Source organism: Limulus polyphemus, unplaced genomic scaffold (assembly GCF_000517525.1).
Source record: "Limulus polyphemus unplaced genomic scaffold, Limulus_polyphemus-2.1.2 Scaffold2243, whole genome shotgun sequence".
In the NCBI taxonomy this organism is placed as follows: domain Eukaryota; kingdom Metazoa; phylum Arthropoda; class Merostomata; order Xiphosura; family Limulidae; genus Limulus; species Limulus polyphemus.
The window spans coordinates 24158-39718 of NW_013667853.1; the positions used below are offsets into that span (position 1 = coordinate 24158).

The following is a 15561-nucleotide window of genomic DNA, read 5'->3' on the forward strand; positions in this document are numbered from 1 at the left end:
GAAATTCAAAACAAACAAATCCGTGGAAGTGCAGCCTCAACTGGACATATTGGTCAGTGAAGTACTTATGGCAATTACCAATCACATAATCAACTCTGCTGATGCCATCACAAGAGGAGCCAGAACTGGGAAGGAAGAAACAGAACTCGCTGGTAAATTGTCCTATCAGTGTTGTCACAAATGTTTGCACCTTTGTAGGGTGCACTACATCCCTAAACTTATGAAAAACTTTCTGGAGCTTGGATCTTTTTGAGCATTGACCAGCTCTAGGAAGGCTGGTATGGATCCCTGAATTATGCTGGCCACCAATGATGTTCCAACCACCAGGTCCAATGCTTTAACCATTGCCACAACCACCTCGATAATGATTCAGATGAGTCAGCTCGCTCATGAGTGACCTCCTCCTTTATAACCACACTAGGATTATGCTATCAATGAAGAAGCATCCACATTAACATTAGGACTACAAATTGTCCAGACAGGATGAGGAACTTATGCCTCAGTCGACACTAAGGTAGCTCCAGCCAAGCACCTCAAGAAACAAACTCAGAGATTGCCACAGGTAGAGCTCCCTCCCAAACCACCCAGGGTATTGACCATTCACTCCATGCTACAACAGATTCCTGTTTACAAGAAACACTGACAGCAGACAGCCACCAATTGGGCCGAGGATTGGGAACTCTACAACAGAGGAGAAGATCAATTATGGTAGTGGTGGTGGGTAACATTTCCATCATAGTTCAAGAAAGAGATATGCTGCTTGCGAGCTAAGCTGGCCGAAACTAAGAGGAACTTGGTCAAAGTCAAGGATGACTTAAGAGCTACCATGGCAACCAACTGCAAGACAACAGTGGCACTGTAAAACTTGCTGGTATGGTCGATGTGAGAGAGAGAGCATAACCTCGCTCTGACTCTGAGGGATATACAGATTTGAATATTTATTTGTATTAATTTAAGTCTATATATTTTGTAACGTTTCTTGAATTTAAAAGAATATTACATGTATCTGTGTATACATTTATATTTTTCTTCATTCCTATATTTGTCTTGTATAAACCTATGTAAAATGTCAATATGATATATTATAATTTGAAAAGGGTGATTTTCTTTAATATCATAATTTTGTAATTGAGCAAAAATAATAATGTGTTTTAATGAAATGTAGATATTTAGTTTGTGTATGGAAATTTTTTTACTCTGTTAACGGGTTCACTGATAAAGATATCCACTCCTAAAGAAAGTAGTTAATCTTTATTAAAATTGTTTTTAGTTTATAATGTTTCTGATATTAAATATTATCTTGTTTATTTATGTGTGTATGTATGCTTGTTATCTTTGTCCAAAAATTTATTTTCGTACTATGTATCATACCATTTTTATAAGTTCTGTATGTTTTTATTATGTAGTATTGAATTGTCAATAGTTTTCTTTTTCATTTTATTATGACTTCATTAAGTGTGAATTGCAGGTTTAACTGATAAAGTTTTTTATATATTTATATTATTTAACTACTTAAAATGTTTCATTTTGCTATTAATGTATTAACAAAGGTTTTCTTTTCCTTCGTTGTGTATAATGCTACATTTTCAATTATAGTTAGAGGGTTTTTGATTGTGAGTTGTCGTTCTCTTGTTTAAGAGTTGCCATCGTAGTTGTATGTAAATGTTTATAAGGATGAGAGAAATTTAACATGCTTCTTGACCACGTGTGAACGTATTGTAGATTTAAATTAATTTTCGAGAGGACAAGTCCAAAACAGAGGAGGATGGAAAGTTGTAGCATGTACGCATACATTATTTTCTACTTTTTTATTTAATGTAGAAATTTAAAAATATTTAACATATTCCGAGTCTATACAGTTTGCGCATAGCACGTGGTCCCTAAAAATCGTTAAATTGAATCTGCTTTCGCTGCCTTTGTTCTTCTCCAAATAAAACACGCATTCCACTCACAAGTGATAATGCTAAAGTGGTGTACATTGTGCAAGAAGGTCAATAACACCACTTTCCTTACTGGTAGGGCAAATGATATCTAGAGGTTTACGGCCTCCCTTATAATGAATGCGAATTACCAGTAAGGTAGAGAACACTAATCATTATAGGTAAACTGAGATTTTCTATTAAGTAAGATACGTTACACTTAATCATTCTAAACAGGATCTGAAGTGAGTTGGTTGACAGGAAGACATCTTAGAAAAGAAATCTGTTGACCAATTCACAAATCCAGAAGAAAGAAACTAGCTATTGCCCTGTCGCAAATACACACACTGTGTTTTTCTACTGCATAAATAAAAAAAATGTTTTCATTTTATGTTGCACATTGTGTCCAGTCTATTTATTTCTTAGCTTGAATTCAATTTGTAATTAAACTGAGGTTTACTTTGTAATATATCATGCCATCCTCTCATTATAAAGTGGAATTACCAAACACTTTTTTTGCAATTAAACGCAAGATGCAACTTTACAACTAACCTTCAATAGGCAGACCAGGTATTATCTCCAAGGAAATGACAAAGAAAAAAATGTAGCTAGATTAAAATCAACTTAAAGACTGTCTTGACCAATTGTTATGCGAAAACTGCAAATACATAAAACAATCGAAACATTTTGAAAAGTTCTATATTAAAATAAGATGGTTAAAAACACATGGTATACCTGAATACACATATGAAAGAATGTATTAGAAGACGCTAATTTTATGCAAGTTGGAATTGGGAAGAATCAAGAATGTACACGAAGGTTTTGTTTGTTTGTTAGTAATTAAGCACAAAGCTACACATTGGGCTATCTGTGCTCCGGTTTATAGCATTGTAAGTCCGCAGACATACCACTGTGCCACTGGGGGTATACGAAGGTGTTTTTAATATGTAGCTTGTGTGATATATGTCACTGTGAAAACCTGAAAATATACGTCAAAGTGGTTTTGATTAGTTGGAATAGAAACATTTTAAACTGTTAACTAAAAATTAACACCATGTAAGTATATTTTATTTGGAGAACAAAAAAGAAAAGCTTTTTTTTTAATTGAGGATACATGGTTTTGATAAAGGAAAGCCCTGGTATTACGTGAATTAATCTTGTAGAAATTTTGTGGAATTTAGTTTACATGAACAGTTCGGTATGATGTTAATAAATTATCAAAAGTGATATATTTTATTATTTGATAAGTTAATAAACATAAAAATTCGTATATATAAGCCTATAATTTTTAAATCCTAAACTGTGAAAATGGTTGCTTGTATTAGGAAGTTTAAAGAAATAGAGTTCCTTTCTTCGTTGATTTAATAATGAGTAATAAAAAATTTATATTTCCTTTACTGTAATAGAATATAACATTGATTTCCAATATTATAGGTGGTGAAAGAAGTGTTAAGAAGGAAGGCATGTTTACTCCTACGTGTATTTCAACGTATGGAAAGATAACTGTACAGTGTTGGCCTACGTGTCTATTCTACGAATTACCTAGGTTTGGTCTATCACGTATCTTAGAATGTGCGTAAGCCATTGCACATAATCAGCATAACACATTGACGCAAAGGTTTGGGTAACCTTTGTTATTTTAAACATAAGTTCATCTTCAACTTTCAATTTCAGCGCTTTAATTTTTCTTTATAACATATATTTATAACTATAACTTGTATTGCTAGCACTAGTTCCTGATAGTGATACACTAATTCAGTAATTCACTGACAAAGAGTTTGGGAGCAAACAGAGGGAAGGAATATGGACCTTAAAGTATTTTTTGGAAATGCTGCAATTGTATGTACTGTTGCAAGCTTTTTCAGTGGGGCGTAAGTATGAGTAATCATTCCCTTTTATTTTAATTTAAGCCAATATGGTCAGTTATTGAAAATGAAAATATACTTGATCCCCCCCCCCCCCCATATATATATATATATATATATATATATATGTGTGTGTGTGTGTGTGTGTAGTAAAGTAAAATAATAATAAATTAGTAGTAAGTAAAGTAATTAATTATTATTTATTTTTTAATTTGTGTTTATTCAAGTTACTGTTTTGATAAAGCTCCAGTGTGTGTTACATTTGTTGAGCATTTCTTTTTTAACAGTAACTTTATACCATTGCTAGAAAAGTGTGACTAAAGTTTCAAAAGTGCATAACGTATGTGTATTTCCACTTTGCTGTCTTAAGTTTTATACAAAATTTATAATAGCTGTTATATTAAATTTAACCTTGAGCTTAACTGAACATGAATCAGTAGAAAGTTATCTACTGGTGGGAGGAGGGCTTGTTATTTTCAAAGTGTGGGTTTTTATACCTAATCGAATGTTCATGGAATTAGTAAAGATTAAGAAGTAGATGAAATATTTTTGGAGTGAGATGAATGGTAGTAAATGGACATTTTTCTGGCTGAGGAATAAATATATTGAACGTGTCACATTTTCTAGTTAATCTATCTTAATAAGTGTATGTAATTGAACATCTATTTGAAATTCACAAACAGTTCAAGCAGGCAACTATTCATTGTTGTCTGTTTTGGACAGGAACATGCTAGATAAAGAAAACTAGGGATCAACAGATTACTGAAATAAGATAATTTTCAACTTGCAAAGTATTCTGAATTATAACCCACAAGCTATTAATGAAAGTGCAGTTTATTTGCCTTGTGTAGAAAAAGTCCACACACCAGGCTGTCAGTGGAAATGCTCTGCAATGTCCCCATTAAATGTTACATATTTTAGTTCTGAATTATCTGCATCAATAGTGTGAATTGGGGATGTAAAAAATGATAGTTTGTCAACTTTAATCGTAAGTATTTATAATCATAAGTTAGAAGTGATGTGTGTTGATTTAAATATTTTAATATAGTAGTTTTTTGAGGGAGAATAAACAAATTAATAAAATAGCATTAAAGTGTTGGATCATAGTTGATACACCAACCAAAAATGAAATCATTTAATTTTTATACTTTCACTCCAGTAAGGTAATGTTTGTCCACCAGCTAACACTTAGAAGCTGTAATCTTTGCTTTATTTCTCCTTTAGATTTGTTTGCAAAAAAATCTGGAGAAAGGGATCCAGTGCAGATATATCTCCATTTCCATTTTTAGCAGGTGTCTTATGGTAAGGGTATTGTATGCAAGTTTATGGTTTATCAATAGTTTAGATGCATGTTTTATTTATACTTTCAGACTGTTTTTTCATTTGTTTTGTGTTTTGAGATTCACAAGCTATACATGTAAGTTGTTCTACTTGAATGAATGAGTTTAAAGTGTGAAAACTATATTTACATGTAACAGAAGATTCATTGTACCTTGAAAATACTTGTTGAGTGTATCTTAAACCCAATATTTGCATCATTGTAAGGCAATGAATCTATTTTTATACAGTGCTAATTTTTGAAGTTCATGGTTAACACCTCCAGTTGTTAAATTTTGACCATAAAGGTACTTGTACATTTTTTAAAGCATCATTAGTTTACTGTATATCACAGCAAAAAAATTTTCAACTTGTTTGTCACATTTGACATAATTTTACTGTTAGTCTATTTTTATTAATGTATATGATTGAATAGCTATTAACCATTTGTAAAATATCAATGAATAACTTATTCATTCTATGAAAAGACCACTAACTTAGTCATTGCACGTGTATGTATTTTTATCTACTTTTGAATGTTTTGCTCTTGCTGTCATATGCAGTTCTCATCACTGAAGTGAAACTGCAAACAGTAAGGGTAACTATATGTGTAGTGTTGAAAACACAACTAAAGTACATGTGCTTGCTCAAGAAATATTTATGATGTGGCTTGTTCTTATATTTTTAGATTGCTTTTTTCACAAGGTACTGGAGCTTGAAATGATATACCGATAAATATGAATAAGGCATCACTTTAAATACATGTCATATTACAAAAAGCCTTGGTTCATAATTTTTAATAAATAATTTGAAATACACAGTATATAATTGACTAATAATAATTCTACAACTCTTGCAAATAAGTACATAAAGTTCTTACAATGCAAACTAAGAGTTAGGAAATTTATAAACTGTTAAGAGCCAGAGTTAAATAAAATTCCTGAGGATATCTCTGGAGTTTGAAATTCCACCTTATTGCCTTTTTCAATTTGAAGTGTAGGATACTACTTTGCAGAAAATTTTAATGTAATTGCTAAGTGTAACTAGTACATGTGAAATCTGCACTTGTCTCATAATTGCAAAACCGTAACACAATTGAATTGTTCATTGGATAAGAAAAATAATTGTTTTACTAATTTTTTACCAGTAAGTGATATTTTACATTCAGTAAATATCTGACATACTAAAATGTAATATGAATTTAGAAAATGTATTTTTAGTTTTTCTAATGTTAATGGCTTCATTGTAAACTTTTTTTGCTGTTCTTTCCAGTGGTGTTTTGTGGCTTCGTTATGGACTTTTTGTGAAAGATCCAGTTGTGATTTCTGTCAATACAATTGGTCTTTTGTTCCAGACTATTTATGTCCTGTGGTATTATGTGTTCACTCTAAATAAGGTATGTACTCATGAATGACTCTTAATTATTAATAAACACTAATTTAGTAAAATTACATATTCATACAGGTACGTATAATAAGAATAATTTCTTTTAGGGACATACTGGTAAATAGTATGCATATTTGGTATGCACAGTTTTTATATCTTAAGTGTTTTGTTGTACACTGTGAAGCATACATGATTTTAGTATTGTGACTTTTTAGAAATATCCATAAGAAATTTTATTTTTTTTATTCATAGCTAGGATTTACTTCCATTCAAGTAACAGTCTTAAAAAATAAATTCATAATTTTAAGTAATTTCAGATTAGGCAAGTAAGTCTATGAAACTCTTAAGATATCCTTATTGTATTACATCTTATGATATAAAATAATTTGGTAATATTGGATTTTATTCCATCAGTTGTACTGTTAAAAAAAACATTGTCAGTGCTTTTGTAAATCGATTAGACATAGTTCTGGCCTAGGCTGTGAACCTGCTGCAAAAATACACACCACACTTTGGTGCTATATGTGTGCTGTAAGTGACTGTCATACTTCACTATTTGGTCAGGCAAGAGTTGATAGTGGCTGCTGTTGACTAACTGCCTTATTTCTAGTTTATCAGTGAACAATTATGGATGGCTGGAAATAATAGGCTAGAAATCAAATTCAAAAGCTTAGTATCATTTACATTTATACCTATAAAAACGCATGCTTGATCATAATATCTATATGGGATCATTTTGTATGCATATGTTTAAAAGTAATCTGCATTTTTAATACATTGTATAGATGTTCTTCTCTACCTTTTTACATGGTTCTTAATGTCTGATTTAGAAACATTTCAAGTAATGTTTTCTAAGGTAATGGAAAATTTTATTAGCAAATTTTACTAACAATACCCTTTTAAATATCATTAATATCAAAAAGAAAAAAGCAAAGGCTCAGACATTTATTCCTGAAATACTCCAGTTGTAAGAAGGGTTCAATTTGGCTATACTTCATTAATAACAAGTTTTTTCTCAACCCCATCTAACTGCCTTATAATCCAATTAACCAGTCTTTCCCTAACCTCCACCAATGTTATTTTTTTTTCAAATCTTTTGTGTAATACCTTACCAAAAGCTTTTTGAAAATCTAAGTACACCAAGTCCACACTCTTTCCCTCATCCAGATAACAAGTAACATCCTCAAAGAAAAGAAAAGATTAGTAAGGTAATACTTTCTTGTGATAAACATATGTTGGTTTTTTTTATAATATCATATATCTCTAATTGATTTTTAAAACATATGTTGTTAGACTTTCGAGGATTTGTTTTTATATAGAAATACAATTAAATGGCCTTTAATTTCCAAGGCAACTCTTATCATCATCTTTAAAAGATGGAATAACATAAGCAACTCTTCAGTCCTCAGACATTTGGCCACTCGTTATTGATCTACCAAAGCTGAAAGAGGCTTGTATATTTAATTCTTTACCTGTTTTAAAACTATGGGAAAACCCCTTGTCAGATCTTGATATTCTACCTACTTTTAATCTTTTTTTTTCCAAGGGAAAAAAGTAACTGTTTAGAAATAACAGAGAAAAGATGATTTTTTTCTGTGAATATCATTCAAGTGAAATGGCTTATTTGTATTTTTTACAAGTTGATATTTACTACTAAGATATAATGATTAGAATGTGTCCTACTAAACAGTTTCATAAAATTAGTTGGCACAATTTCATTAGAAAGCAGCCAAAATAAACCAAGATATGGCCATTTTCTTATTTGGACTATATTAAAATATGAAAAAAGGTAAAGTTAATCAAAATGAAATAGCTCTTTGGTTTTAATGTGTACATTAAGTACTGTATGGTTTGGCACATTTTTATAATTATCTTTTTTTTAGTGCTACAGTAGCTAATTTTACATTTGGAATACCAGTTACTGAGCATGTAAGAAGGGCTTTTTCTTTTTCCTCAGAGTACATTGCACAGACAGTTGCTTGGGACTGTAATTCTTCTTGGTGGATTATTTTATTATCTTATTTACCTCACTAAAGATGAGAGTAGTGCAATCCAGGCTTCAGGACTAATGGCCAGTGCATCAAGTTTGATGTTCTGTGCTGCTCCTTTTGCCTCATTGGTAAGTTGTTATATCTTTAATTTTACTGAACCTTTTTAATCTTCACCACTCCAAGTGTCTCATTTAGTATTCATGTGTCATTTGCAAAAAAAAATTTCTCTCTCTACTTAATATGTACACACATACTTCACATAAAGGCTTAATCTTTCTTAACAGTTTTAGGCAATGAGCCCAGCAACTGTACAACTGTCAGAAAATCTTTCTCAAGTTGTGTGCTTCTTGTTTTCTTTCCTTTAAATTATTTATTTATTTTTGTAATTTTATTACTACGTTCAGTTAAAGTTACCCCAAAAATATATTGCTGTCACTTACTTTCACACGCACACACATATATACTGTATAAGTTAGTAAACCCTATCTTTTGCTCATACAAACAAGTTAATTTTCAATCAGCTGTTTTGTTTGATGAACGTGCTTTTTATGTAATTGAAAATAACTTGTTGGAAGTTAATTTTTTGTGTGTATTTTGTACTTTATCTATTTGATTCCTAGCGCAGTATTTAGATCAGGTAGTTATAGTGTATATTCAGTTACTTGATTGATTAGCCTTGAAACTATACAAGTAAGTTTATTTGTACATTAGTCATAGTATCATTAGAAAGTAAATTTCTGTTGATAGTGAAAACATAAAGAAAGAAACTAATTTATTATTATGTGGACTTCATATTATTTTCACTAAATAATTTAAAAGGACCTGTCCAGTGAAAGAACACATTACAACAATACTCATATTTTTAACAAGGATTACATGTAGGTGTTATGTAAATAAAGTTGATAAATAAACAACTACTGTTTCAACTTAAATATATCTTACATATTCCATATGTGAAGTTATATTCATCATATTATTACAGCTTTTGTTGACTGTTAGTTTTTTATTTTCTATTTTTTTATTAGCAAGATTAGTGTGGTCTGTGTGTACTGTTTGTCATGCATTATACCATTTAGGTTTCTGTTTAACATTTACAAAACTTTGTATTGGTCATACTACAACAGTTTTTTTTATCAATTGTCTTACATTTTCTGATTATATAATGATTTCTCATTACTACTTATCTATTTTTGAAATTTTGTATTCAATTTTAAGTAAGCATGGCTTAGTGGTTAGCATGTTTAGATTGTGAATCTAAGGACTTGTGGTTTGTGACTTGTAGCTGCAAAAAATGTGCTCCACCATTTTGAGGTTGTGGATGCACTTTAAAGGTGATGGCCAAACCACACTATTTGGTCAGACAAGAACAGCCAAAGGTTTGGCAGTGGATGTTGTTGACTAGCTGCATTCTTTTTAGACTATTACCTCAGAATTAAGGATAGTTCATTCATGATTGTTAAGCCTAACAGTACTCTACAAAATTTAATGTGTTCTATGTTATAAAGTATACAATATATGTTTGAAACATGAATGTATATTATAAATTGATTAGTTCTCAATTACTCAAGTATACATCACAAATCATGTTAGTCTATCACCAAAGTTACTGTGTGGTGAAGGAAGTTGAATAGTTACCTTAGTAACACTACTCTAGCTGCAAAATGTTGAAATGTCACAAGCTGTGCTAAGGCATAATAGAATTTTTCAAGTTTTAATTGTTATCATCAAGTATATGACCTAACAAAATTTCAAGCTTTTTGAAAAAATTTAAATCAGCTGAACATTTAACAAATTATAACAGTAGATGCAGAGAAATGGACTAATGCAATATCAATATAAATTTATAATAATTAACACATTAACAGTATTTATACTAGATAGTAAACTTCATTCAAAAAGTTGAGATTCAACTAAAATTCAGTTTATTCCTCAGTGAAAAATAATCATAAATCCCAAGTATACAAGTTTCAGTTAAGTTGAACACCATGAAATATGTAACTGATACATCACAGTTGGCACTTATGAGGAAAACAGCAAAAATATGGATCTGAGAGTCATTCAAAAGGGTTCAAAATGTCTAAGAGTTTTCTGTATCAATTCCAAGTGTAAAAAAAGTTTTCTTAAAGTTTTATGGATAATAGAAAAATGAAGAAACAAAACGAAAAATTGAAATTTCATTGGAGGCTGTAAGAATTATCCTCTTTTGGAGGCACCTATTTATCATATAGGTGGAATTTGTCTTTTGTTCTTGGTGCTTTTGAATCAGGATTTATGAAGGTATACAGGCTAATTGTAAAAAATATCTTGGTGCATCTAACTAAGATATCTCGGTTGTTAAAAGTAAACTAAATCTTAGTCCTTATTTCACTGCATGTTTAGATTGGATATTGTTCAGAAGTTGAGTACGTATTTATTCACTAGTCTTTAAAACTTTGAACACACATAGGTGTGTTGCTTTTTTGGTGAAATGTGTTACATTTCTAACTGAATATGACATTTACATAGTGGTAGATCATTATGTGATTATTATAAATTTCTGATAGAGTAAAATGGGAAATTAAGTTAGATTGAACCTGTCCCCTTGCTTGCCTTCTAACTTGTCTATGTTTTGGCATAACATGACAGTACTAGAAATATGTCAACAAGAAATTCAGACAATTACTGATTAATCATTGTCAATAATTGACCAGTTATTTTCTTATAACCTAATCTCTGCATTAATGATAATTGAAACAATTTAAGATGCAGCCAAAGACATAAATCACATTTGATTCTATAAACTTCATCCAGCCCTAGCTATAAGAAGTTGATGTAATAATTATTAATAAAGTGAAGAACAGTGATGATAAACAGTTTATGAAGCACTATGATAGAAATGAGTTTCACTGAATGCGTATAATGCCTCAGGGGTGAGATGTCTCTCATGTATATTACAGATCTACAGTTATTCTTTGCAGCCATTTTCAAGATCTGAAATGTTTGTACAAAACAGTGAACTGTTACAATGAATTATAACAATTAAAGCTTAATAACTTTCAGTGTTTGTGATTGTAGAGAAGTGATCACATCACAATGCCTATCAATTACTTTAGAAGGAAGGCAACAATTCAAACGTAGACTTAATGTTCTTATGAATGTTGATAAGGTAAAGATACTTGAGGGAGTAAACTTAGAACACAATGGATATTTTCAAAAAGTGGGAGGAATTTTTGAAGCTGTTAATAGAAAATTGACATGTGAATTAAGATCACATAAAGTGATTTTGGTCTGTTAATTTCTTTTCAGTTTTCTTTGAAGGTTTCAAAATTTATACCTTTGATTTTGTTAATAATTGGCTGTTTATTGGACATCAGCTGATTCTGATTAACCACTTTTATTGCCAATAAACTGATTATTAACAAAATAGCACATCTCTGTATTTGTTATGTGGCCAGTCATTTGTGAATCTAACATTCTCAAGTAAACCAATTTTTGTTGTAAAAGAACACAATATCATGTGTAGCAGATAGTGAAGAAACCACAATAAATGAAATAAGTTGTCAGAAGTCTTGATATGAAAGAAACCAGTTTCAGCACATTTATGCATCCTCTTCAGTTTTACTTGTCTTCCCTTTTTTTTCACATAAACTGTCTGGAAGCATTTTGGAGCTTTTAGATGTTAGAGTACAATGCTATATAAACCTGACTGAAGAGTGTATGAATGTGTCACTAGTTTTTCTGGTATCAAGATATGTGACAGTTTGTTCCATTTACTGGGCATTTTCACAGTATCTAAAGAGTTAGGATAATTTCTTATTGATAAGTTTTACTAAGTACGAGTGCATCTTTTGATAACTAGAATAAATGTAAATAAATATCAGAAGAGTACATTCATCAATATATGTATACTATACAATATAATATGTAGCTAAAAGGATTAGGTGGTTGATAAAATGTTTACCAAAACTTAAACATGCACGCAATTCCAATAGCAAAAAGCTACTTGGAATAAATTTTGCTTAGAACTATTAAAGTTTAGGATGAATTTGTTTCCTAACAGTAACAATGACATGAAAATATGTTATCTGTTTCTTAACAATAAGAAATTAAATTATTTTAAATGTGGGTAAAATGTTAATTTTTTAGGCTGATGTTATCAAGACTAAGAGTGTTGAAAACTTGCCATTTCCCATCATCATCTCTACTTTTGTGGTAACATCTTTGTGGTTTATATATGGTTTCTTGTTGAACGACAAATATATTCAGGTAAGATCATAAAATGAGTTTGTAATAGAAATATTCTGAAAATACTGTTTTAAATGATATCTTTAATTTGAAAACTGCCTTATAGTAGCTAAGCACAATGTCTTTAGTTATCATTTTTGTCATCTCACAGAAAACTTAGTATAAGATTTTGCAGCACAGTTTTCCAAGTTTATGGTTTTAAGTCAGTTTTGTGTAGATTTATATTGTAACATGAATAAGTTCCAGTTTGCTTTCCAACAACTTGTATAAAAAAAGGAAGTAAATATTTAGAGAAACAATACTGCATAAGTCAGAAGCTGTAACTAGTTTCCATTATTTCACAATGTCATTGTCTGCACATCGATGTCATTTCTGAAGGTTACGCCCCCCCCCCAACCAGTGGTACAGCAGTATGTCTGTGGACTTACACTGCTAGAAACTGGGTTTTCGATACCCGTAGTGGGCAGAGCACAGATTGCCCATTGTGTAGCGTTGTGCTTAACTCCACACAACCAACTAAACTGAATGTTCTGCTAAGTTTTCCTTGTGAAAAAAAAAGTACATTAATAGAATTGTTGTTAATTGTAAATTAAGTTGTATGATAAGATTTGTAGTTGCATTTGAAATATGCAAGGTTTATTTATTAAACTTGTTAATGCCGCAATTTATGATAAATGAGACGAATAAAAATGATCACACTTCACGTCAACTCTGCTCTCTTTGTTACAGTGACTTGTATGGTCCAATGTTATCATTATGATTTCCCATTAGGTACAGATAACTTAGTTTCCTTTGGATTTTCCATTACAAGACTTGTTATTCATACCAACCTCATGCTTTTAACAAGTAAATAACAATCTCTACCCTCTAATGTGTTGTTCATTGTTGAACTTACATGGAAGTTATTTCTCGTAATCCTAAACATGACTGGTTGTTAATTGTAAATGTAAACACAATAAACCAAGGATGTTACAAGTGAAACAGTACTAATATGCCATTGTTGAAATGACTAAAGCTTTGACATAATCATTGTTCCTCAAAAGTTATGGTCACATAAAAGTTAAAATATTTGCTTAACGAAGCTTCCTTTTCAGTTATTGAATATATATTTATCTATCTATCTATATTAAGATGTTTCAATTGACTTGATTGCACTCTACTGCTTCAGTTATCACAGAATTAAATATATCTTGAATTAAATTATTCAAATACATTCTTTTAAACTATGTGAAATTTCCACTAGGGAGTTGAAATACATTTTGTTATGAAGAAATGTTTGAATGACACTTATACTGTTTTTTTTCTTGAAAGTAACCATTTTTTAAGCCATGTATAAGCATATTCTGAAACAAACAAATCACTTTCTTAGGGTTATTTCTTTTAGTTTCATACTCATTGTAACTCTTGTGTTAAGTGAAAAAGCTTTAATAAACTCTTCTGCAGAGCTGCATGATCAGTGGAATTTGATAATTAATCACTGGGTTATATTCAATAAATGAAATATTCTCACATCAGACTTGAATAGCTGGAATAATAAAACAAAATTTTGATTAATTGATTGTTTTCTTGTGATACTAATCAGTTAAGCTAACCAGCTAGTATTGTCATGCATAGTTAGCTTTGAATAACTGTCAAATATGTAGAAAGTCTTTTATGTATTAATGAATTGTCACATGTAACAAACTACTTGTATAAATGGTTTCATATGAATGTTTAATGAATGATATTTGAAACCCTCAGTACTTGGTAAAACTCCATAATTACAGAATTGAGGGAAAACAAGACAATTGTAAGTTTCACAAATTGTATAATTGTCTTGTTTGTCCTCAAATCTTTAATGAATGTGTAGATAATAGTGAATTTTTAACATTTAACTAATATACCATCAGAATATTTTAATAATATGTACATGCACCTGTGTCAGCTAGGAGGTTCCATTTGTTTGTAAGTTGATATTGTTATTTCATAGTCTAGTTTTGATATGAACATTTAAATTTCATCTCCCTTATATCTAGATTATTCTTTTACTGGACTGAGTATTTTTTATTACTCTCAACTGGTCTAGTGATGACAGGAAAACGTTTATACTTTTATATCTACACTGTTTTACTTTTATAGGTTCCCAACTTCATTGGCTGTTTGCTGGCTCTGTTTCAGTTGTCTTTGTTTGCCATTTATCCATCTAAGAGACACAATGTTGATGTGAGTTAATTTTTCCATACTTGTGCACTTTATGCTGTGTTTTATATAAATCTTCATACTGAAGGTGAGCAGCTCTTTTCTTTCAGTGTATATTCTTCTCAGAAGGGATTTTTTTTTCTACTGACTGCATTTTGACAAATATATTGTATTACCTTACAAATAAATGTGATAGTAATTATTCTGTATGTAATTTGTGTTGATAATTTTCTAAAACAAATCTTTCTCTGTCCTGCATATAAACACACACAAGTAATTGTATTTCCTTAAAAGATTCAGTTACACTGACTCGGTGCTCTTAGGTAATGGCTACTTAAAAAAAAAGTGTGTGTGTGTACATACATGCCCACACGTGGTACTGGAAATAATTACAGTAAAAAAAAATTGATATAAATGCAAGTATTATAGGATTATTTCACCATCAGTTACAAAAGTTGACTGCACCAAATACAATCTTCTGTTAACATTTTTGAGACGGATCACGTGTGAAAGGCCATGTCATCTCATTTGTTGACTCGCATTCGAAATTTTATTGAACTACTATTTCATGAATTTATGTCAATAACTTTGGTATTAAACTCTAGCTTATAATTCAAATTTTTAATAATATATATATATATATTACTCAATTTCTTAATTTAAAAGTAAATATTAAAAAAA

The 15561-nt window shown here is 30.5% G+C and overlaps 1 protein-coding gene across 2 annotated transcripts in view; it reads left to right on the plus strand.

Moving 5' to 3' along the window:
• Nucleotides 1-3389: 3389 nt before the first annotated feature.
• The window catches only part of LOC106466381 (sugar transporter SWEET1-like), a 33028-nt gene continuing 20856 nt past the window's right edge, over nt 3390-15561 (plus strand). The window contains exons 1-6 of one of the 2 annotated variants that reach the window (XM_022394378.1): nt 3390-3790; nt 5009-5086; nt 6374-6497; nt 8445-8606; nt 12604-12723; nt 14821-14904. In XM_022394378.1, coding sequence (XP_022250086.1) covers nt 3723-3790; nt 5009-5086; nt 6374-6497; nt 8445-8606; nt 12604-12723; nt 14821-14904 — 636 coding nt within the window. In that variant the 5' untranslated portion in view covers nt 3390-3722. The remainder of the gene's footprint in view (nt 3791-5008; nt 5087-6373; nt 6498-8444; nt 8607-12603; nt 12724-14820; nt 14905-15561) is intronic. The other variant, XM_022394379.1, reaches the window with a different exon arrangement.